Source organism: Pogoniulus pusillus, chromosome 12 (genome assembly GCF_015220805.1).
Source record: "Pogoniulus pusillus isolate bPogPus1 chromosome 12, bPogPus1.pri, whole genome shotgun sequence".
Classification (NCBI taxonomy): domain Eukaryota; kingdom Metazoa; phylum Chordata; class Aves; order Piciformes; family Lybiidae; genus Pogoniulus; species Pogoniulus pusillus.
In genome coordinates, this window is record NC_087275.1 from 19,173,145 (window position 1) to 19,197,404 (window position 24,260).

At 43.9% G+C, this 24,260-nt stretch overlaps 1 protein-coding gene across 1 annotated transcript; it reads right to left on the minus strand.

Annotated features, from left to right (window-relative positions):
- Window positions 1-13,821: 13,821 nt before the first annotated feature.
- Window positions 13,822-24,018, minus strand: PSMG1 (proteasome assembly chaperone 1). Its single transcript, XM_064152550.1, has 7 exons — window positions 23,768-24,018; window positions 23,499-23,608; window positions 20,985-21,136; window positions 20,571-20,633; window positions 17,859-18,057; window positions 16,698-16,834; window positions 13,822-15,688 (listed from the first exon to the last, which is right to left on the minus strand). The coding sequence occupies exons 1-7, from the start codon at window positions 24,001-24,003 to the stop codon at window positions 15,614-15,616; spliced, it is 972 nt and encodes a 323-aa protein (XP_064008620.1). The 5' UTR covers window positions 24,004-24,018; the 3' UTR covers window positions 13,822-15,613.
- Between the last annotated feature and the right edge of the window lie 242 nt (window positions 24,019-24,260).

Here is a 24,260-nt window from a genome sequence, read left to right on the forward strand (position 1 = left end):
AACATGAGCGCTTCTCCAAGCAGGAACAATCTCTCTGAGAGCTGGTTCCTGGTGTCTGCACTCCTGAGATACAGGCACAAGTCCCAAAGCTGTCTTATAACACTTGCCTGCTTTTAAGCAAGTAGCTTCCTCAGGTCTGCATGCCTCATCACTGTCTGAGTCAGGTGCTTTGTGTAGGATCAAACCTGCCTCTGGCACAAGGTGCTGCAACACCACAGGCACTAACCTGCCCCTGTTACATCCAGATTCCACAAAGCATGGGCAGGTCAGCTCTTACCAACAAAAACAATACTGCCAACACAGGTCAGGAACGGAAGTTGTCACCTGCCAAGTACCAGCACATATCAGGACAAAACAAACAGATCTGGCTCAAACTTGTGGGAAGAAGCCTCATGCCAGAGTGATGCCAGGCAACTCTGCTGTGCACACACATTCCTCCTGACATACTATTTCACATCTAGAAACAGGCTGCACCATTTTTAGAGGCAGAAGGAGACTGACTGATGGACTTCAGCACACAGCCCAACAGAACATGCCAACAGACCTGTGACAGGGGTAATCACCACATCTAAAACACCCTTTAGAGAAAAGTAACCTGTCAACTTTGCTTATGCTGTAAGGCTCAGCCCCAGAGAACTCAGGCGTGTTTCCAACACATCGAACTAATTGTAGTTTACATTCGTTTCACTCTCTATTAGAGGTGCTCTGCTTTCCAGGAAAACTAATTTGATCTGCAGCACTTGGCTGGCCACAGCTTTCTGCATGAAACCCAAGCACCAATCTTCATGGCATGGGCCTCTGGGTAATAGTCAGCAGAAAACGTGCAGCGCAATCTGTGGCATGTCACCCTAAACATTGCTACACGCTGAAAATAGTTTCAGCTTCCTCCGCCTCGCGTAGTCTGGAAATAAAACATATGGAGTTAGCACGGCTGCTGATTGGATTTTGATTGTTCTGAAACGCTGCCAAGTTTAAAGTGGAGAGTGCGGCCTGAAAGGAAATACAGTAGACACTAGACAATTTATTTGTTTCTGAGCAGGGACCTGGCTGACGGGCCACTTCGAAGGTGGCTAACAAGAGCAGCATGTTCCCACATGGAAACCATATGGGGAAACGGGACAGGATCTTAAAACATGGTACGGTGCATGTTATCGCAGCAACAGAAAAAGCAGAGCCCTGTAAAACCAGTGCCAATCACAACAGCAAATTGCTGACGGATGGTGCTGATAAAGAACTAAAATAGCTAACGTACCAGCAGGGTTTAGATAAAATACTGTAGAAGACAGAGAGGGGAAAGGTGCACAGGAGATGCATTTGGGAAGGCAGAGAGACGACAGCTAGTGTTGCTTGTGAGGTCTACTTGCAGAGCTCTTCTGGCTCAGCACAGCTGCTGATCCCACAAAACCGAGGGCCTCTAAAACTAAGAGAAAAGGGTGGGGAAAGTTCCTAACGGCTGTGGCCTTATTAAAAACACCTACCATCGTTTTGTCTCCTGAGAGCGGCTACACAAAGACGTCTCAAAGTGCAAACACTGACACGTGAGGAAAACAACTTGGAGCTCCGGTGCGCCTGGGCTTTAACTCTGCACCGATCCCCGTGCCCCGCGGCGCGGCGGCCCGGCACGGGCACGGGCGCGGGGAGAGCAGCGCCACGCTACCGAGGGTGCAGCCCTGCGACCCGCCTCAGCGGCCTCACGCGGGGCCGGCCGGCTCGGCACAGGCACGGGGAGAGCAGCGCCACGCTACTGAGGGTGCAGCCCTGCGACCCGCCTCAGCGGCCTCACGCGGGGCCGGCCGGCACGGCACAGGCACAGGCACGGGCGCGGGGAGAGCAGCGCCACGCTACCGAGGGTGCAGCCCTGCGACCCGCCTCACCGGCCTCACGCCGGGCCGGCCGGCACGGCACAGGCACAGGCACAGGCACGGGCGCGGGGAGAGCAGCGCCACGCTACCGAGGGTGCAGCCCTGCGACCCGCCTCAGCGGCCTCACGCCGGGCCGGCCGGCACGGCACAGGCACAGGCACAGGCACAGCCACAGCCACCGGCGCGGGGAGAGCAGCGCCACGCTACCGAGGGTGCAGCCCTGCGACCCGCCTCAGCGGCCTCACGCCGGGCCGGCCGGCACGGCACAGGCACAGGCACAGGCACGGGCGCGGGGAGAGCAGCGCCACGCTACCGAGGGTGCAGCCCTGCGACCCGCCTCAGCGGCCTCACGCCGGGCCGGCTGGCCCGCGCCGCGCCGCCCCGCCCGCCGCGCGCCCCAGGACCGGGGCAGGGCTCGGCTCTCCACCGGCCGCCGGGACCCGAGGCACCGCCGAAGCCTGCCTTCCGCTGTGCCATAGCGCCCCCTCGCGGTCACACCGCGCACTGCCATGCCTAGAGGCACCGCCCCTCCTCGGGGCCATCGTCCTCCCGCCTCCCCCTGGCTTTTGGGGGAGGGTTGCCCCCGTGTTATCCAGAGGGTGCCTTCGGAGAGCGGGAAACGAAACAGTACAGAACTAACATCAAAAGGATTCCCTGAATTTCGGACTAAGTTATTTGTTGTCTTGACAGAAGCAGCATGATAAATTCATCCTCTCCCCCCGATCTGGGACATTTTTACCTGCAGTGCTGGCACATCCCCACTTTTTCTTTAATTTTTATTTGGGAAACAAAGGCAAATTGCATCTGTGTATTTGAAAAACAAAATAAACTAACCCAAACACACGTTAAAAATGAATACTTAATCACAAAACAAACTAAACTTTTCAGTCAGCAAATCCCCCCCATCTTTTAAAGTGCTTATCTTTTTAGTGCTCGTTTTGTTGAGAAAGCAGAATCGTTCCATGCTTTTATAGACCCAAAAGAGTACAAGGTTATTTAGCTTCAGTCAGTGAACCAGAAAAGAAGAAATATCCATGCCATTTCAGTTCCAAAGGCAAAAAAAAACCAGAAAGGAAATCATTAAACACGTGGAAGCATCATCTATCCAGCAACCTGACAGGCACCAAAGCCACATTTCATTCTGCTAATTAGCCGCTGAAATGTTTCCAGGATAGCAGCATTCTGTGCAAATGCAGTATCCAGAGAGCTAAAACACAGGACTGTGCATAGGTTACATTGCTACAGTCTTAGCAATTAGATTCCCTGTATTCTCAGCCCCTCAGCTACTAACTTATTTTTCATTTCTTAATGTTATGATTTTAAAGATACAGGGAACTGATTTTTTTTTTTCAGCTTTTGTCTGTGGAAAAGACATTAGCTTTTCCACATTAACTCCAAGATTTACAGCTTTCCTTTTTGCTGGTGACAGTTCAGGAACTGCTTCACTGGTTCTGTATATTTCTCCATATTCAGTTCATGTCTGCAGCAATATTAAGACCAAAGCAGTGATTTTGTGTTTATTAAATTCAAGTATGATTTACGAACAAGGAAGACTGTTCCAAAGCCCACAGAAATCAACAGCATTTACTCTGACTCTGAGAAAGAGCCCCTAGGGAAAACAATATATTTCATTAAAGCTTTGACTATCCCAAACACTCCCTTCACTCTTCCTGAAAGATCTCGGTAGGAAGATTACTGCGTGCTCCTACTCTGCAACACCTTCCTACTGTTAATACCAGGGCTGACACTACTTGAAATGTGAAGCCCCCAATAACACCAACCAAGGCCAAGCTGGACAGGAACTTGAGCAGCCTGGTTCAGTGGAAGGTGTCCCAGCCCATGTCTAGGGGACTGAAACTAGATAATCTCTAAAGTGCCTTCCAACCCCAACCGTTCTATGACTCTTCATACACTTGGTGAATTAGCCCTGGCCATTTAGGCCTGCAACTGTATCTATGCAAGTGTCAGTGTGCCTCTGAGAAGGGTTTGAGCATGAGCACCAAATCCAAAATGTTAGAGAAGCATCAAAGGTAGAGGTGGTAAGAGAGGTGCCCAGTGAAACCCAAACATGCCACATACCTATCAGAGCTGGAAAAACTCTAGAAACCTGACTGAACTGAGTAGAAACCAGGCAATTCTTGATCAATATAGTAACTGATGCCTAAACCACCCAGTTTCCTTTTTTTTTTGTCCTATCATCTTAAATGTCTAGAATCCTAGAATCACAGAGTGGTTTGGGTCGGAAGAGGCCTTAAAGATCATCCAGTTCCAACTGCCCTGCCATGAGCAGGGTTCCCTCCCACTAGATGGAGATTGTGTAAAGCCAATCTGGCCTTGACCAATTAGAGGAAGAGGGCATCCATAACCTCTCTGGGAAACCTGTTCAGGTGTCTTGCTTCCCTCACACTAAAGAATTTCTTCCTAACATCTACTCTAAATCTACCTTCCTTCAGTCTGAGACCATGACCGCTTGTCCTATCACTACACTCCGAGTCCTTGCTCAACTTTCCTGCAGGCCCTCTTTAAGAATATTGGAAGGCTACAATAATCATAGAACAGTCTGGGCTGGACAGGACCTTGAAAGGTCATCTAGCCCAATCCCCTCCCCACAGTCAGCAGGGACATCCTCAACTGGATGAGGTTGTCGAGCCTCACCCTGGAAGGGACACCAGTCACCTCCCTGGGCAACCTGTTCCAGTCTTCCACCACCCTCATTGTAAAGAACTTGTTCCTAGCATCCAGTCAGAATTTGCTCTTCTCTCTTTGAAGCCATGGCCCTTGTTCCACCGCTGCAGGCCTCTGTGAACAGTCTCTCTCGATCCTTCTTGTAGGCCCCCTTCAGGTACTGCAAGGTCATTATTAGGGCTCCCCTGAAGCCTGCTCTTCCCGAGGCTGAACAACCCCAACTCTCAGCCTGATCTCATAGAAGAGGTGCTAAGCCCCCTATGATCTTCACAACCCTCTTCTGGATTCATTTGAGTAGCACTCCAGGTGGGGGTGAGTAATCACAGAATTAACCAGGTTGGAAAGACCTTAGAGATCATTGAGTCCAACCTATCACCTAACACCTACTAAGTAACTAAACCATGGCACTAAGTGCCTCATCCAGTCTCCTTTTAAACACCTCCAGGGGCAGTGACTCCACCACCTCCCTGGGCAGTCCATTCCAATCCAGTGCAACCAGGCCCATCTCTGCCTGGCCGCTCTCCAGCCACTCTGTCTCCAGCCTGTAGCACTGCATGGGGTTGTTGAGGCCAAAGTGCAGAACCCAGCACTTGGACTTGTTAAAACTCATAGTGTTCGACTGTGCCCATCTCTCCATCCTGTCCACGTCCCTCAGCAGAGCCCTCCTGCTCTCTAACAGATCCACACATGCTCCCAACTTGGTGTCATCTGCAAACTTACTGATGGTGGGCTCAATCCCCTCATCCAGATTATCAGTGAAGATATTAAACAGGACTGGGCCCAGCACTGATCCCTGGGGAACACCACTAGTGACTGGCTGCCAACTGGATGTGGCACCATTCACCACCACTCTCTGGGCCCATTCATCCAGCCAGTTCTCAAGTCAGCATAGTGTGCCCCTGTCCAAGCCACGGGCTGCCAGCTTGGCCAGGATTTTGGTACCACTCATTTACTGGCAGTGTCTGCGTGCCATTTCCTTGGACCTTTGAGATTTTTTTTCCTTCATAATTGCTGTTTGAGTTGGTTAGCTGGCAGCCCTGGATCTGCAGGGAGTGAGTTATGCAAAATAGTGACTTGAAAACCGTTGGCTGCTATTATAGCTCCCATTTATCAAGTCTTAACAGGCATCTTTAATGCTAAATGATATAGCCAAGAAATCACAATAAATATCACATCATTGCTTGTGATGAGCTATGTGGTTAAATAAACCCATCTTCAAAATCTAATGTTATGCAAAAGATCAGAATCTCTACATACCCAAAGGCCTCTCAATACATTTTCAGCAATTTTAATGTTTACATGTCAAAAGTCTGTAAGTTATTATGTAAGTCCATATATATATATATATATATATATATGCATGTTTATATTCACTATAATTTGGAACAAAAGCCTTTTGGGATGAGTTTTGGTTTATTTCAGAATGAAGCAGTGGTTATTGTATTTTCACATCACCTCATGCACCCACAAAGCTACAGGACAATGCATTTCTAAACTAGTAATAAAAAAGCTTTGCACTGATTTATGATAAAAGAGGAAAAGTTTGCCCCATCCCTGTCTCCAGCTGCAAATATTTTTTACTTGTGTAACTTACATTGTCCATTGTCCTCCAGAAACAGAAAGGTCACATCCGGGTTGACACTACATCTTCTGCAAGAGAAGCCAAACATACCTTTACTAGCTCTAGCAGCAGCAGCACTCTGCTTATCAGTCCCCACACCAGATTTTCAGTGACAACTGCTAAACACACAGCACAGCTCACTGACTGATGCCCCTATTTCTTTGTGAACTCAAAAAAATTTACTAAAATTCTTAGATTCAAATATGTAACAATCTCTACAATATTCCATTCTGTTCTTTAAGCAAAACACTTAATCTCTGGCCCAAGGCTGAGCACCTATATTTTTATGCCTCACCCAGGATTAGTTCCTTGAGGCCAAAGCAAGGGAGGCAACCCAGTTAGACCTGTGCATGCTCTGATCTTCCAAAAGTTATTGCCAAATTGCCTTTGGACAAATAGAGGTAAAAACTAAAGCCAGTGGCCTCATGAAAACTTGGTCCTTTTTCCTAATTCTGTTAGGATCTCAAGATGATAGCATTTCTGTGACACTTTCCTACTGCAGGAAATACTAGTACAGGCTGCAATAGGGCAAGGACAGTAGTATTTAGCTCCCAGCTCGGAAGTGGTGTTCACCACTTGCTCCTCTAACTCCACATTGTTGGAAACATCAAAGGAGAGGAAGGTGGTCAAAGCGAGGTTTCAGTCAGCACCCCATCTTACCTCAGCCCACGGCAGATGATGAAGTACAGAGCAGGTGTTCTGAGACAGTCTGCAGCAACACCCCTCTCATTTGCCCTACTAGTTTATATTAATCAAGTGTTTGTTCTTTGCATTTTACAACCTTCTATCGACTCTTTCTTCCCAGAATTTGCATTTACTGCCATTGCTGCCAGCACAAATAAATTCAGCAGTACCAGGGGAAAGGCTGGGAATCTTCCCACAGAATAACAACATCTAGAGTTTGCTCTTGCACCTGAGGCAGGAAAATATCTGAAATGAAAGGAGGGGAGGGAGAATGATGCCAGCACAGAGTGGGAAGGGTAGGAGGTGGACAAGGAAGACATCCGGGGAAAGGAAAACGGAAGAATGAGGCAAGTGTATAAAGTGGTATTTATCCCAAACTGAAGAAGCCAGAGGTGATGTCTGCTACAGAAAAAGAGACAGTAGCTCAGAGAATGAATACAGGTTTGTCCTCCTTTTGCTGCTGTTTTAAGACACATTTACTGATATTCCTAAAGTCCTGCCTCCTGGAAACAAGTGATTTTGTCACAACCTTAACTTTCACCTCAAAGGGAAAAAAGCGGAAGTCCATCCCTCATAGCTCTAGGGTAAACTTGAAAACTCAGGAGACAAATAAAGCCACCCCAAAGAAGTGTCATGGTGTCTGAAGCTGATTCAGAGCTTGTACAATTGGGGCTACCTACATCAATGGAAACTCTATGTATGTTTACTTGTCAGCATCATCTTTACATCTAAAAGCAGCACTTCACTACTGAAGAAACTTATTACTCAATCACACTTGGCTATAAGGTTTGTCTCTTCCCAGCAAGTTTTTCATTTCTGCCTCATGTTCTGACCAAAAGTGTTAATTTCTCAATCACCAGAGAATGGGTTTGACACTCAGGATTTAGTGCCCCATAATTACATCTTTAAGGTCAGAAAGTTGAAGTGTACTTAAAGAAAATAATAAAAAACTAGGCTAGAAAAATAACAGCCAAGAAAGCTGCTGGAACAAATAATAAGAAAAAAGCCTTTTTATCTTTTAAATGCTCCAATAATTTTGACTAACTGCAGTAATGAGTGAAAATTTTTTTTTCATCTCATTTTGAGCACACCTTTAAAACAAACCACAACAATAGGCAAAGCTTCCTGCATCTACTTCCTGCTATGAACCATTCCAGTTCTTTGAAATAAATAGGGTTTGGGTTATTTTTGTAAGGCTAATGTTTAATATCTGCCCCTCAGTGTGTAAATGTGTGGTATACAGCAAAGATTTAACATCTGTTACAAATAATTTTACAGAGGATCTCAAGTTCTCTATTTTAAGATTTTTGGAACATTGTACAGGTGGCCAAATTATTAAAAGATGGTTTAAATTCAACATTCATGCATTTTCATAACATGCATTGGATTTTAAAGTCTGGAAGCCACATGTCGACACTGAAAACAGAAAGCTGGCTTGCTGAAAGTTCAAACGTGAAAGGCCACTTTCAAAACATTGCAGACTTGCTACACAGCATTACAGCTGTGGCAGCAGGCTGCTCTGCAGAAACACTTAGCAGCACCCCCTAGGCAGAGGTGATGTAAAAACTGAAGGCAAGGCACTTTCCTTTCAGACAAGTGACTGTTTCTATGAACATTTCAGCTTTACTTTCTTTACCCCATACTGACTAAGTCAAGGCCTTTCCCAACTGATCTTAATTTTAATATCTAACTTGAAGTGCACACTACAAGTGTAATGCAGAGTGAAAACTCAGGCATACAGAGTAAAACAACTTTTGATCCAGGTTTTTGGTTTTTTTTTGTTCATAAAGTACTGTGAAAGCTACATGAGGGAAAGCTAAATTAATGTGATACTTAAAAGCCCTATTTACATGCACTTAGACTCAGTATTTTCTCCTATTTTGAGTAAGTTAACTCTTAATGAATAAACAGGAACCTTCTGCCTGATGCACTGACATTGTAGAGAGCTGAGAGGACACATCTGGATGGAAGAAGTACATGATTCATACCAGCATGTGCAACATGAAAACCCACTTCTTCAGCTTGTGGTTTTACTGGGCTGCTCTGAAGACCACAGAAAGCAGCTCTTAGTGCAGGAACTTTTGTACTTTATTTGATGGAAGCACCAACTATACTGCTGTGAGGGAGGAGGGTTGTAATACTCAACTCCCTTTGTCCTATAGTGTAGAAGTGAGTGTCGTGACCTCAAGAAGGTCCACTTGCAGCACCACCTGAGATCTTTGGACCTGAGAGCTCAGCTAGTAATTCTGCTGGTTTACTTCCAAAGAGCCAACATATGTCTTTGCAATCCCTGTGAAGGCATGACCCACAATCAGGAAAGGGAATGGCTTACATGCAAAAGGAAGCTGGGATGATACTCAGTGAAGGAGAAGCTGCATGCTGCAGACCCATCTGCTGTGAGCCATCCCATTCATAAGTGTTTTGTTTTCCCACATCATTGGATTTGATGACCTTCGAGGTTTTTTTTCCACTCAAAAGAATTTTGAGCATATTCAGAGTAACCACATCAAGTACAGGACTATTACTGTATTCAAGTAGAGTAACATCAGACACAGCTGAGCCTTAATCAGAACAGTCACAAAGCATCTCAGAACTGAGCAAATAGAAAATTTCATCTCCATCACTGAGTTGGGGAAAATATTTCTATACAGCCAAATATTAAATTAAAAAATCAGTTTAAAACTAAACTTTACATCAGCCTTAGAAAGTAGTGTTGCCATGAGTGATCACTACAAAACAAGCCAGCTTGTAAGTTTTGATTATCTGAGCTCTCAGTTACCTCCACAGTAGGATGCTCAGAACAGCAAGTAATAGGATCATTGCACTGTAGGATACAAACCAGAACATTCTCAATTAAAGCCAACAAAATCTTTGCTTAAAATTATGCTAGGCAAAGCTGCACCATCTAGAATTTCTTTACTTGCCAGACAGGGTGTCAGATAGAAACTGTGAGAATTTATACTTGGTTGTTTATTCATAAGATCTTTGCAACAAGCCTTGCAGAAGATGACGTTCACATTCACAAAGATAGAAGCTGCACATACAACAACACCCACATATAACTCTATTTATAAAAGCCCCACAGATTGAAGTACTTTTTGTTATAAAAGATAAACACTAAATTTCAATAGTTGTTAATGTCCTCACTCAGACAGGTCATACTGCTCATAGCTCACTTTCATACAGCTGGTAGAGATGTGGGGGAACAGAAAAAAAGTAAAAACTGTGAGGGCAGGTACTGGATCACCTTTGCTGCTTGATCTGCTATTGCAGAGCATTTCCTCACACATGGCACTACAACGTTATCTTAAATGTGCTTGCTTTCTGCCACTTGGTAAAGAATCCAAACAACCTGATGGACACTCGTAATTCTGGTTTCCTGTTGAAGAGTTCTGCAGTGGCACTTTCTAGGTAACGAACAAAAGAACTACTTGTTCCTGACAGTATCAGCAGGGCCTTTTTGTAAGTGTCCTTCAGGGTTTAAGGGTGGAAATAGCCAGGCATGGTATTTTGTACTTGCTCACTGTGCTTATTCTGCACCAAAAAAAAATATTTTTTAGTTCAATTTGGAAGTGAGCTAAGTAGAGCAGCACAAAGGTATTCCTTGTGACCTGTGAGAACGTTGCTTGGAGCCAGGAGGGAATAGCAAACCCACCTTACACCTCACATTCATTTCACAACCACCATCTCAATCTCTAATTTCATAAAACAATCTGTACTAAGATTTTGTTTTTCACTGTGCTCTGACTTTTCTCATAGTGGCTGCCTCTGTTCTCATACAACTTTGCAGCTCAACCTTTCTACCTACAGATTTACTCTTTTTCTTTAAGCAAGGCTGCACATTCACCATTCACCTTTTCAGCAGACTGCTGCCTCTGGTGACCGTGGCTCTATTATGTTCATTTCTGTGGCAGGGGGGGCAGAGCCTGGCTCCAGCAGTCTATCCTCTTCCTCTCACACTGCCTTAGAGTCCTCAGCCTTTTGACCTCCTCTTTCAGCTCAACCACCTGCTCATAGTGAACACAGGCATTGTCTTCACAGACCAACATTGCAAGCGAAAGGCTTTGGCACTCTCTGCAGCCAGAGGCCTGGACACCTACCTGTTTACACAGGACCACTGTCCCAGTCACCACATTTCCTTTGTTAACAGCTCTTGCCCAGGTTCCAACCATACCTCTTCCTGCACATGTAACTAACCCTGCAGACTGCCATGGCATACCCAGATGATTTGCCATGCCTCATACAGAGCAGGGTTATAGGCTGGACTTGGTGATCCTGAGGGTCTTTTCCAACCTGTGATTCTGTGTGATCCTGTCTGACCTTGTTTGGTGTGCAGGGATCTTTGATCTCACTCTACAAACAGTTAAAATAGTCTGCCAAGGTTGCAGCTCTGCCCATGCCTCACCTGCAACTCTCAAGAGAGCAGCCAGCTTGGTCAGTCCCATCCCGGGCTGCATCGAAACATGCGCTGCCAGCTGATCCAGTGAGGAGACTCTGCCACTTTGCTCTGGTGAGGCTTCACCTCGAGTCCACGTCTGGAGGCCTCACTATAGGAAGGACATGGACCTGATGGAGCAGGTCCAGAAGAGGGCCACAACAATTAGCGGGGGGTTGGCATACCTCTGCTGCAATGACAGGCTGAGGGAGCTGGGGTTGTCGTCTGGAGCAGAGGAGGCTTCAGGGAGACCTAGTAATGACCTTCCAGTACCTGAAGGGGGCCTACAAGGCGGCGGGAGAGAGACTGTTTACAAAGGCCTGTGGCGATAGGATGAGGGACAAGGGCCTCAAACTACGGAAGAGCCAATTCCGACCGGAGGTTAGGAACGAGCTGCCTACTACAAGGGTGGTGGAGCACTGAAGAGGTTGCCCAGGGGGCCTTATCCCTGGAGATATTCAAGGCGAGGCTCGACAGGGCTTTGGGCAACCTGATCTAGCTGAGGATGTCCCTGCGTACTGCAGGACCCAAACCCTTCTGTCAGAGGCGTAGTTGCTCTGCTGACCCCATCCACCGAGCACTGCCGCTCTACTGAACTGTTGCGGGTATGGTTCGGCTCCTGATGCTCATCTCGGATGCTGATCGCTCTGCGATCTGACCGAACGACCACTTTAGAGGGCATTTGACCAGCCCGCTAAGGGCTGAGGCGCTGCCCACGCCTGGCCCGCCTCTCTCCGGGAGCGGCCGGCTTCGTGAGGGGGATCGCTCCGCTCGCTGCCAAACATTAGCCTGCGTCCGCCGAGCACTGCCGCTCCGCAGCGGGGGCGGTTCGGCTCCAGACCTGATCTCTGCAACTTGAGACCAGCAGCCACTGAAAGCTGCCTTCAGGAAGCGTGCCTCAAGGCTCCGTGCTTTGCAGCGGATGCTACGAAAGGCACTCGGGCTCCAGCAGCAGCGTCTGGGCTCTTGCTTTTGTGCGCAGCGCCAGCATTGATGCTGGATGCATACCGCACAGTAAGAACCGGTACATCATGTCAAATCCAGAAGGACCGTAATGGGAAGGGGAAATGCTCAGGAAGCAAAACACAGTATAATATTTTCATACCGGATTTTCCAAAGACTGCAAGAATACTGTTACTGGAGAGTCACTGCACTGTGTGTGACCACAACAACCACCGGGAAAGTGAAAGCCTAAGAGCAGGCACACTGCTGCTTTGGCATTCGAATATGGAGATTTTGATACAAATTCAAACAAAATCCAAATTTCTGACTTGGACACTACCTTCTCTACTCACACACCTGTGACCTGAACTACACAGACACCAACACGTTACAGGCTAAAGCCTAAAAAACCTCTGTGAAAAGCTAAAAGCATTGTGCTTCCAGACTTAAGGATGAGGTCTGGCACCTCAGCTGAGTCAAACCTTCAAGGAAAGAAAGAAAATGTCTGTCTACCAAACAGGCTCTGCAGAATGCAGTAGATTAGGCTTGAGAAGTGATCATCCTTGGTTTAGAAGACAGCATTCTTCAGCAGGCCAGCTCAGTGTTATCTGAAAAAAAACAAGGCTTAGGTGATGTGAAAACTGGAAAAAGAAAGCTATTCCAGCCTAATAGTTAACTCTGTCTAGTGTCAGTATTTGCATTTAGCACAATAATACCTTAAGGAAACAAATCTTATACAATCACCATTTTTACATGCAGGCAAGAACACACCTCTTCCCCCATCTGAAGCCATCTGCCACATTCGACAAGAGCTTTAAAGTTTATGCACTCCTACGAGTATTGCAAAACCCAACAGAAAACATTGCAGGTTCTTAAAAGATACTGGAGAGAATAAAAAAAAACCCAACCAACCAAATCCACTGAAAAAAAACAAACCTAACAACTTAGCAATGTACAAATCGAAAAAGTCTCTGTCCAGTGCTCACATAAGACACTTGGGTATCCAGAATTAGTTCTTTAAAGAGGGAGAGCATGGAACTATTTCATACATCAAATTAAAAAGAAATAGAACTTTTCACTGCCCTAGAGTACTTATTGTGTACTGGAGAAGGTGGACATTTCAAATTTATATACAGCACCATCTATCTGACACTGATGAGGAAAAGTCTTACTGATTATATGGCATGCACATGCCCTGACCTATATGGTTTCATGCAGAAAGCTTGACCTCATTTGTAATGTGGGTCACAGAAATATCCCTGGATACACTGAAACCACTAGCTTGATAGTATGCAACTGAAAAAGCATCTCATCCTATGCAAATATTTCCAGCTATGTTAAGTTATCATACTCTCTGAAGCAAGAATAATTAGCCATTGAGCATTCTGCCTATATGTCAGCTTTCAGTCTAATTTCCAGGTTGCTAGAGTGTTTTGTTTGCCACTTTTATTCAAGGTATTTAAGACCATTCTCAGACCTCAGCAAAAACCCAGGTAATAAAAAACAAGTAACTGTTTTGAAACACTGCAAACTGCAAGTGTAATAAAACCAGCACTAAAAGTGTATTTACAGATCCTGTAAGAGCCTGCATATTTGTTATTAAAGATGTTTCTTGTTAGATACTTTATTTATTATGAGTCAAACACGGTCAGTATGCAAGTAACAACACAGTACAGCCAACACTCAGCTCTTTTCAGAGCAACAGAATTCTCAGCTCAGGTCATGTATACAAACAGGTTTCAATTAAAATGTGCAGAAATGGGAAAAAAAAACCACAAATAAACATGCCAAAAACCAGAACCACATCCTGCACTTTATGCTTTGGGGTTTGTTCCAAAATACACTGCCACACAATTCAACAGTTGCTTGCTTATCTGTAATCACATTAACAGAAATTTAAATCAATGTCTTAAATGAGGCCAAATATGATATCCACATCAGGATTGCTGAAACTGCAATACAGGAAGCAGTCAAAAATTTGCCAAACCAGAGGTTGCAGTGGGGCTGCTGAAGAAACAAGGGTTACCTGCTTCAGTGGATGTTGACTGAACTGAATGCTTTCAAATCTGAAGGGAAGATGGTTGTGTTGAAGGAATACCATTCAAAAATACCCACTGAGCAGTCAGTTGTTAACCTTAGAAGAAAAGTTTGAAGCCGTTATCCTCTTCTTCCAAAAGGATAAGCTATATGCAATATAAAGGTGCCTGTCCAGTGACACCCCCAGTTAATTACCTGGTAGCAGAAGAAATAATGTCTTTTAACACAATTTTCTTCAACAAAATGTTAAATCAAACAGAGGGTATACATGAGTCAGAATTGCATTTCAATTCCAGTATTTTAAATGCATTGCTGAAATTGTTACCAACTTTCAGAAAATTTATGCACACACTTTAAAACTAGAATTTTTCTTCAGCAATCACATACTCTGCATAGGACACCCTGTACTGTTCCTACTATTGCCAGCATTCTGCAATTTTAAAGTGGATAGATAAAACCACTTTGCCCTGGCAAATCCAGCTGAAGCAGCCTCTGAATCTACCATCCAGTTTCATTAGAAGTTCCCATTACTGTTAAGAGATCTGGCAGCAAGGAATGTTTGTGGGCCTCTGTAGCTCCTGCTCAAGGCCTAAAGCTGCAACTACCCAACAAAGGCAAGCTCTCAGTAAGGCACTGCAGATGGGAGTTGCAACATGAGAGCGTGGACAGATCTCTCTTCCTATTAAGACATGTGGCCAGCACTACACTGAACAGACACAACAATCTACTCAGTGAATCCAAGTTGCAGCCCTTCCATGCAATTCAGAACTGCTTTGCATTCCTCCCTCTTACTAACTTGTAAAGCAAGCTTAAGATTATTTTCCACTAGTAAGTCTTTTAAAAGTGTCTACTGTAGTTCACTTAGCTGTATTTTGGATCAATCATTCATAAATACACACACACAAAATTACATACAATTATCTATGTAAAAAGATGCAGAGTGTATTTTCTCCACCACAGACAAATCTTTGAAGACTGAATATAAAGAAAACTCAAAATGTCTCAAAATAAAGTAAAAAAGTGTTCTCATTAGACAAAGAATTCCTTAACTAACTGCATTTCCTCTTTTACACATAAAAGGCTTATGTTTCAATAAGACAATCCCTTCAGGAGAAAAAGAACTTTCTTTTCACATCCAAGATCTCTTTCCTAAAAACCATTCCAGAAGAAAGTCTCCCAAGTCACACAGAAGAAATATATGCATTGGTAGTGATGAATTCAAAAGTAACAAAAATGAGTGCAGAAGTAAAAATGTACTGGAATTTATTCAATTTTTAAGGAAACAATTCTAAAATGTCCTCTAAAGAAAAAAGTTGAGTTTACAAAAGTGCATCACAAACATCCTTTTTAGATGTAGATATTATTGTGAGTTTCATTGGTTGTCAGTAACTTCTTCAAAATCTTTGTGCTTTCAGATGCATCCTAGGAAGAGACAATCAGCGTTAGCTAAATCACTGGTAACAAAATATGACAGCTTCACTGTCCTCTGTTGCAGTTTTCATCAGTTTAAGTACCAGTTCTATTAAAATGTTTACTTTGACCAAAACCCAGGTCTTCCAAATGAAGGCATCCACAGACTTGTTCAAAGCTCCAAAAGAACCTGCTCTTCAACCATAGAATGGGACTTTTAAATTGGTATTCCCATTTGCTCACATATGACAGGAGAAGCCTGCACGTTTGCTGTTGTTTTCCTTCAGGGTTTCAACACCTATGTACCAGCCTGTTAAGACTTAGTTTTCATTGCAGCTTATAGCAGTCTGCTCAATACTCCACAATTCCCGCACTTTAGAGATGAAATAAATATTTAGCTACACACAAAGCTCTTCTGTCAGTAGCAAAACTGAGGAGCGTTTTGAATCAACTACACTTCAAGTAAAAACATTACAGAAGAGGCGAAACATTTAATGTTAGTAGCTATTATGCCATGACTTCACAGCTGCTTCTTTAGTTCAAAACTGTTAAGAATCACCTTTATAAAATCAGTCTTTTAACTCCACAAAGAAGCTACAGGTCAAAATAAACTTCTGAGGAAGCTTCGTGTATGGCACGAGACAGGAAGACACAGAACTAGAACAGAGACATCTTGCATATGGATAAAAAATAATAAATAAAACAATACACTTAAAGATTTTAATACAAGACACCTCCAAAGGAAACTGCAGCCTAAACAATCACAAGAATTCACTCCCTGGTACACTAATATCACTAAAAGAGCCTGAAAAGTCATGAAGTTTTGAAGGAAGCTGCAGATTCATTCTCTGGTATAGCAGGTACTATATGAGAAATCACTGTCCTTTGTCATTGAAGTTTGTGCTTTTCTGCCTTTTCAGGTGGAATCCTTGCAAGGACACATCAACAGCAGAATGCAAGAGATGAAAGACAGACAGAACTAGGCCAAACCTCTTATTAATTTTTAAATATGAAATGTTACCTTGACTAAACTCCTCAGGGATTTAGAGGAAAGCAGAGGCTTGAATGCTTCAATTGTAACCGTGTCCAGTTTGATGACATCGGTGTAACACTGATACAACACAGCAGGAATCTGCCATACTTGACAGTAACTCAAAACTAAAAACAAACCAAAAGGAAGTGTGTGTTACATTCAGCACAGAAGGAATCTCATGTATAAAATCACAGTTGTCTTGGACAGAAGTTCAGAAGCATCAAAGTTCATACATCAACTGCTTCAGACCCTGACTGGTAGGTGAGCCACCCCTCATTTCTCAGGTATACAGGAAAACAAACCACCAAAAACTAGTGAAGTGCAGCTGGTAATTCTTTCTGACAAACACTTTAAGTGGAAATTATGTATTACTGATAAACAATGCGAGCTTCAAAAGCATCAAAATTTATATATTAACTACTCCAGATCCTGACTGGTAGACAAGCCATTCCTCAGGTACACAGGAAAATACTTTAAGTGGAAACTGTGTATTACTGGTAAACAAAAAAATAATACAAGCTTCTGTAAAGAGAACAAAGACATTAAAAATATTCCCCTATGAACAACGAAACCTAAAACTTCAACACACAGTATGAACAAGATAAGCTTTCTCTGGAAAAATCATCCACTTAGCTCCTGCCAGGCAAATTTTCCTTCATGATGCTACCACTAATTTTGTACTCAATAATAAAAAGCCTAAGGTTTTTATTACAGGACATAATAAAACTCAATCCAGACTTTTACATGAGGCTTACCAGTAGCACTGTGAAGCCTGTAGTATGCAGAAAGGACTTTGAGCCGCAGTTGGGATTTTCAGATGAGAGTAACCCTCAATAAAACATACTTAGTTCACAGGGAAAATGCCCCAAAATCCCAATACACAATATGCTTTGTGAGGCTACACTCAAGAATTTGATAGTACTTGTGTCCCACACTGAAGGGGTAAAAAGCACTTGAGGTGTTAAAACTCATCCACATTTTTAAAGGCAACATACAGGATGTCAAGCTGTTAGGAATTCATTTTCAAAAAGATAACTAGCTAGCCAGTTCATACAATGAAATAAAATTTCTAATTGGAATAGGATGCTCTTCAAAGTGAATTTTCTGTTGCCACCAGCAGCCTTCTAAATAATTAGAATTGCAAAATACCAGCAGCGGGAAGATCTCGCACAATGTTGGGCTGTTCCAGCAGTGGGCAGCAGACGTGCTCTTTGAATTCTTTTGTTTTCAAGGCTTTCAGAAACGGAGATGGGAGCGTTAAAGTGGATTCCTGAGTTTTATAATCGGCCACAGGACACGTGGAAAGAATGGTTACTTGCAAGCCCTCTTTTTGCATACAGCCGAAAACCTGAAATAAAAATGTTAATATATCAGCAAAAGTTATCTTCTCACAGTAACAGCATAAACCCACAGAGATTATTTTCAATTCCAGTGCAGGTGGCAAATGACAGTTTAATTCAGGTTTGAAGGACTAACTAAAATCTGAGTCACAACCCTTAGGGAGAAATTTCACACGCATTGCTTGTGGGATAGAGGTTAAAAAAAACCCAAAGAACAGCTAAAATCTTTAGCAAGTCTACTGATTTCCTTGAGAGGCTTTGGATTTTCAGCACTTTCTGTTCACAGAATCTGTATGACTGGAAGAGACCTCCAAGATCATCTAGACCTTAAAGCCAGCACTGAATGGTCAACACTAAACCATATTCCTAAATGCCAGGGCTTGAGCACTTTTCCAGGGATGCAAGCATATCAAGACTTGCTATTTTTACTAATGGTCTCTGAAGAAGGAAAAAAGGCTCCAAATAAAACCAAGCTGCTTATGACAGGAAGGCATCCTGCTAACCTGCACGTCAGCTGAAATTACAATCGTGTTCCTCTGAGGTTCTACAGTACTCAAAATAAGTCTTCATTTTAAATACTCAGATTTCATCTAATTATGCTCCAGTTTAATTGAGAACCTTATTTTTTTTCCACGCTCTTCTTCAAATTCAGAGAGAGTTTAAAAAATCCTGTATAAAACCTACTTTTGGGTTCATTGCATGCTGTCACAAAACATCAACCTGCTGCACAGCGTTCCACTGTTTTTAAAGAACATGTCAAGAGGAGCTGGTGCATGATAAACCTGCACCTTCCCTTTACACTGTCTTCTTCAAATTTATGACAAAGTAGGCATGGAATTTGGTAAACTTCACAGAAACTCACTCGTTTCTGTATATGGCACAGGTGAAAACTGATTGTTCCCTCACAATACTGCTACATAAAACTGACAGAACTCAGAAGCAGACACACTTTCAGTTTGTTGGAAACAATGCCTGGTATGCATTAGTGCAAAATTTTCATCTGCACATTGTCACCAACTGAGAAATCCTATGTAGAAGTACAGATGTGACTCATGAAGGCTGTGAAGATGCTTGGTGAATTAGAATCTATGAAGAATACAGAACAGGTCTGTAACTCACACTAAAAGCAGAAGATTGACAGTACAATGTCTCTGCTACACATTTAAAAATGCCAATAACCACGAAGCCTAAAAAAAAGCTTGAGACCACTGACTTGGTAAATCCATACACTCCTACTGTTTAGGAACACCTACATTTGAATTAACACATGTGAGTGAACATCTGGAAAAACAGTGGGATGACAGCAAAACCCACAATAATCTTTATTTTGTAATTCCAGTTGAAATGAAGTGCAAGAATGCATGAGATACAGCAAACCCAAAGTTTCCAAGGTCTCAGGGTTCCTAAACTTCAAAGTGAACCATTACTCCTCACCAAAACAAATTAAACTCTTGAACAAGCCAAGGAAACATAAAAGGCTAGTCTTGTACAAACTTGGGTCTGAAGACCTTGTATCACTGAGCAGTTACCCTGGTTTCCCATCTTCTTTACCTTCACATAATCTCTCTGATTCCCTCACAATCAAGTTATCTCCATGTGCTGGCTAGGCCAGATGGCAGGCTAGACTGAGCAGATAGCACCCAGCTCAGGCTAAGGACTTGCTCAGGCTGAGAACATCGCTTTTCATCTCACTCCTTTTAATCTCTAGCCACAGCCTTAAGCAATGTCAACATAACATAATAGCTTTAGCATTTCTGCTTGTTCAATCAGCTGAGATTTAAAGGAAGGCAGCTTAGCATAAAGGAAGGTAAGTTAGCAGACAGACAGCAATACAAAACAAGCCATGCTTTCTTAAGCCTAAGCAGTGATACAAATCCATACAGAAAGCAAGCGCCAGAACATCTTTTTGCCTGTGTTTATTTCACTCAAATCAACATGATGATATCTGAATGACTCAGCAACACTTTTGCACCTGAATGATGCTAGGCTAAGGCTTTTAGCATATTAAGTCTATGAAAAGTAGGACAAATTGGAGGCTGCTTCCTCTAGAGTTCCTCCTTGCGAAAGGAACAGAACACACCCATCAATAAAGATGCCATCCACTGCAATTTTCACAACAGGTTTGTCTGGTGATCCTTTAGCAGCTGTACAAATGCAGCTATGTTATTCTTTCTTATGGAAGGATTCTTCCAGAGCTGAAAAGCAGCTGAAAGAAGCTGCATAAAATTTAAGACAAAAAAACGAAAAAGGTTTGGAAAGTAATTAAGAGCAACAAAATTGAAACAAGAGGTAACTGCACCAAGCTGCTAAGTTACAGCAGATACAAGTGGCACTGCACTGCTGAGATAGGAATTTCATAGAATCTAGATGGTAGATTCATTGAGTATTTGAGAAAAGAAAGCCACAAACAGTTATCTACAACACTGTCCTGTTTACAACGCAAGGAAGAGGCACTTGTGCTAACCTGAAGGTCCTTGCCCTTAAGATTTCATTACTCAATTAGCTGCCTTGCCAGTTTTACCTTTTCAAGCCACTGGAACTGTTGATCCTCGGCAACATAGCAACTACATTGACACAGCAAAACCTTAAAGTAAAAAGAGAGAAGCTGAGCAAGTTGTTTAAAGAGCACAACTTGTAATCACATGTCAAGATGAAATCACTGCAGCCAGCAACCTCTCTGGTTTTCTTGGGCTTCTTTTCCATTTATTTCAACAAGAACTTCCCATTCACAACTGATGTGAGGCAATCAGTCTGTCACACACCTTCTTTGTACTGAACTTCACACATCAGAATTTCTGACGGTTTTAGTGAGTTTCATGTCCCTTCAAATTTTTGATGAAAATAATCCAGAATACTGCAGTCTTAAATGCTCTGTCTGCCCCAGGCAGGGTATGAGGGTGGATGGAGATGAGAAGTTCATGCTTAAGTCACTTACTGTTGGGTCTGATATTAATCGGTAGAACAAACAAAATGAATCTGTTGGGAGGACATTTGTTGTATTAGATGCTCGACACCACTCGTTCCAGAGCTTCACAACTCCAACTACTTCCCAACAGACAGAATCCAGAATAAAAGATGACAGGAAAGCTGCAGAAAAAAAACCACACCCATATCACTGTTTTCTAAAGAATAAAACCTCTATTGTACAAATAAACACCCAAATGAAATTGCTTCTTTGCAATCTCAAGAAAACCTAACCTTTTTTGGTTTAATAGACATACATTTATTGACCAAATCCAGCAGAGCAAGAACATGAATAACCTCATAGCACCAAGACTTCAGATAAAGAGCATTTCTACACACAGAGATCCCCAACACCAAACCAGGTACTCTTAGGAATTGTATTATTGCGGTGTCAACTTCAATTTGAGTGATATCCAAATGATGCAAATTTTCCTTCTTACAGATCTGAACACTTCACGTGGCAGTGAGGGTCCTGTGAACCCAGCTGACATTTTTCCTTATGGCAACTCAATATTCTAAAGCAATGGGGAAGTAAAAGAAGTGTAGATGTGATGCTGTGTGGCATGTGTCCTCCACCTGGGTCACAACAACCCCATGGTAAGCCACAGATAAGAATGTGTGGTTGGAAAGCTGTGACTTGGGGGAGAGGGACCTGAGGTTGACAGTTGACTGAACGACTCAGCAGTGTGCCCAGGGGGCCAAGAAAGCCAATGTCATCCTGGCTTGTATTAAAAACATGGTGGCTCTCAGGAGCAGGGAGGTATTCCCTGTACTCAGCACTAGTGAGGCCACACCTTGACTATGTGTTCAGTTCTGGGCCACTCACTATGAGAAGGACACTGAAATGCTAGAGCATGTCCAGAGAAAGGCAACGAGCCTCACAAAGGGCCTGCAGCACATGGCCTATGAGGGCCACCTGAGGGAGCTTGGATTGTTCAGTCTAGAGAAGAGGAGGCTGAAGGGAGACCTCATCACTCTCTACAACTATCTGAAGGGTGGTTGGAGCAACAAGGGAGCCAGCCTCTTCTCCTTAGTGTCAAGCAACTCTTAAGACTAGAGGAAGTGGTTTCAAGTTGTACAAGGGGAGGTTCAGGCTGGATACCAGAAAATACTTCTTCACAGAAAGGGTTATCAGACATTGGAATGGTCTGCCTGGGGCAGTGGTGGAGTCACCATTCCTGGAGATGTTCATGTGGACCTGAAGCTTAAGGACATTGTTTAGCCTTGATCCTTCGGTGCTGGGTTGAGGGTTGGACTGGATAATCTGAGATCCCTTCCAACTGGATGTAATTTGTGTGATTCTATAATGGCTGGACTTGATCTTAAACAACTCCATGATTCTGCAAATGGAATGCCATGGAGATACTTAAGGACTAGATAATCCTATTTATTATTAATTTTTCCTGCACTTGGCAATTTTTAGTAACTACATTTCTTCAGCATATACTAAGGATACAAACACAAAGTGTCTAATACTTCTTCATGTATCTGATTTCTAAAAATAAACATAAATAGAAAAGCACTGAGTAAAAAATGCAGAACTACTACACTGGCCCTAGGAAGCAAAGGCAAGAGTATGCATAACACAGTAGTAAACACAGATTCTAAATTTAATCTTCCTAAATCAAATCCTGGTCCAAAGTTACTGTTAAACAGAAGACAGTTCAAAAAGTCTGTAATTTTTTCAAGGAAAAACCTTAATAAATAAAAAATAAGCAAAATTAGCTCAGACACCATCTACATGTCAACTAGATATGACTTGAATTAAAGGAATATTTCTTTGCATTCAGAGGGAAACAGCTATTAAAAGCAAAACAAAGATTTTGGTAAGTGTGTGGTAAGAAGAAAAGGATAATCCAAAACTCTAGGCCCAATGAGTAAATAGACACCTTAAGAGGGCTTTTTGTACAAGTGGGGAATCAGAATGTGAAAATTAGTCTGAACAAAATAATAACTGGTATTTTAAATCTCTATTCATCAGAAATTAAAGAAATTACAGCTTACTGACCTGTAATTTTGTGTCATTCAGATTACTGTTTTGAAACACTTGACTACCATTGAGCATTAGAAGTAAACTTCTGTCAATTAAGTCAATCAAACAAGTCAGATAAAGGAAATGAGAGGTTGTCCCAACTAAAATCTACAACACAGTTCTAGCTTTCAACTGAAAATACATCATTTTATCATGATCTGACAGGAGAAATGAGCAGCTGTAAAACACTCCAACAATTTCACATGTAAGGAGACTAACTTTAGCTTTCTGTAAACAGCTCAGCTGGCTCGGGATTAAATCTCTGCTCTCTAAATGGAGAGCTGTAAGGCCGATCTTGCTGCAAAGAACGTTAAAATACACTACAGCAAATGGACTGTCCTGATACACTTGCATTTTCTTCCATCCTCCCACCCTCTCAACTTTAGCCAACAGCAAGAGCAGCAGCATCTTAAGAGTGCCAGACGGCTCGTTTTCGCAGGCTGTACCACCTACCTGCAGCGTTATGTCCTATGGCTACTATAAACCTAGAGCACACAAACGGCTCGCCGGCAGAGCTCTCTGCAGTCGCGCCCGACTTCAAGGTCCAGTGGACGTCGACCTCCCTGGCAAAAAGAGACGGGAGGGAGTGGAGCAGCTGTACCCTGCACTGCTCGGCTTAGGCGCAGGCCTCAGCCTCCTGTCCCAGATCCGGACGCGGCGGAGGTGGGGAGGCCGCCTACAGCAGGGAGTAGCGCAGCCGAGGTGTCCCGCGGGGCCACTACCTTTTCTTCTCCAGTTCCCTGCGTATCTCCCGGTCCTCGGGGGTCTCCTCGCGGGCCTCCTCCTCATCGTCCACGCCGGAGCGGGACGGGGCCACCACCACCTCCCCGAAGAACGTCGCCATCTCCGCCCCCGGCACAGCTCCTAGCGGCCAGCGCGCCTGCGCGCCGAGGCGCTCTGGCTCGCCAGAACCACCGAGTTCCGCCCCGCCCGGTGACGCTCTGGCTCCGCTGCCCATAGAGCGGGCTGGCGGAGGCTGACTTCGCCGCAGGGTTGGTGGCGCGGCCGCGGTGCCCGAACAGGCCGCCCGCAGAAAGCGACTTGCTGAGCCACCCTCCTTGCTGCTGCCGTCGTACCGCGGCGGCACGGCTCCCGGCCTCGTAGCAGGCCTCGGCCCCCCGGCACAGCCCGCGGTGGCACTATCGTGAGCGTCAGCACCGGCGGCGGGTGAAGGCGGGGAGCGCCTAGCCAGTCTTCCCCTGCCCTCGCTAGTCA

Coding starts and splice junctions, on each gene's coding strand:
- PSMG1 (XM_064152550.1), bottom strand. CDS start 24,003: ATGGGCAGCGGAGCCAGAGCGTCACCGGGCGGGGCGGAACTCGGTGGT. Junction 23,609..23,767: donor AGGGAACTGGAGAAGAAAAG/GTAGTGGCCCCG, acceptor TCTTTTTGCCAG/GGAGGTCGACGTCCACTGGA. Junction 16,835..17,858: donor GCGAGATCTTCCCGCTGCTG/GTATTTTGCAAT, acceptor GTTTGTTTTTAG/TTTTGAGTTACTGTCAAGTA.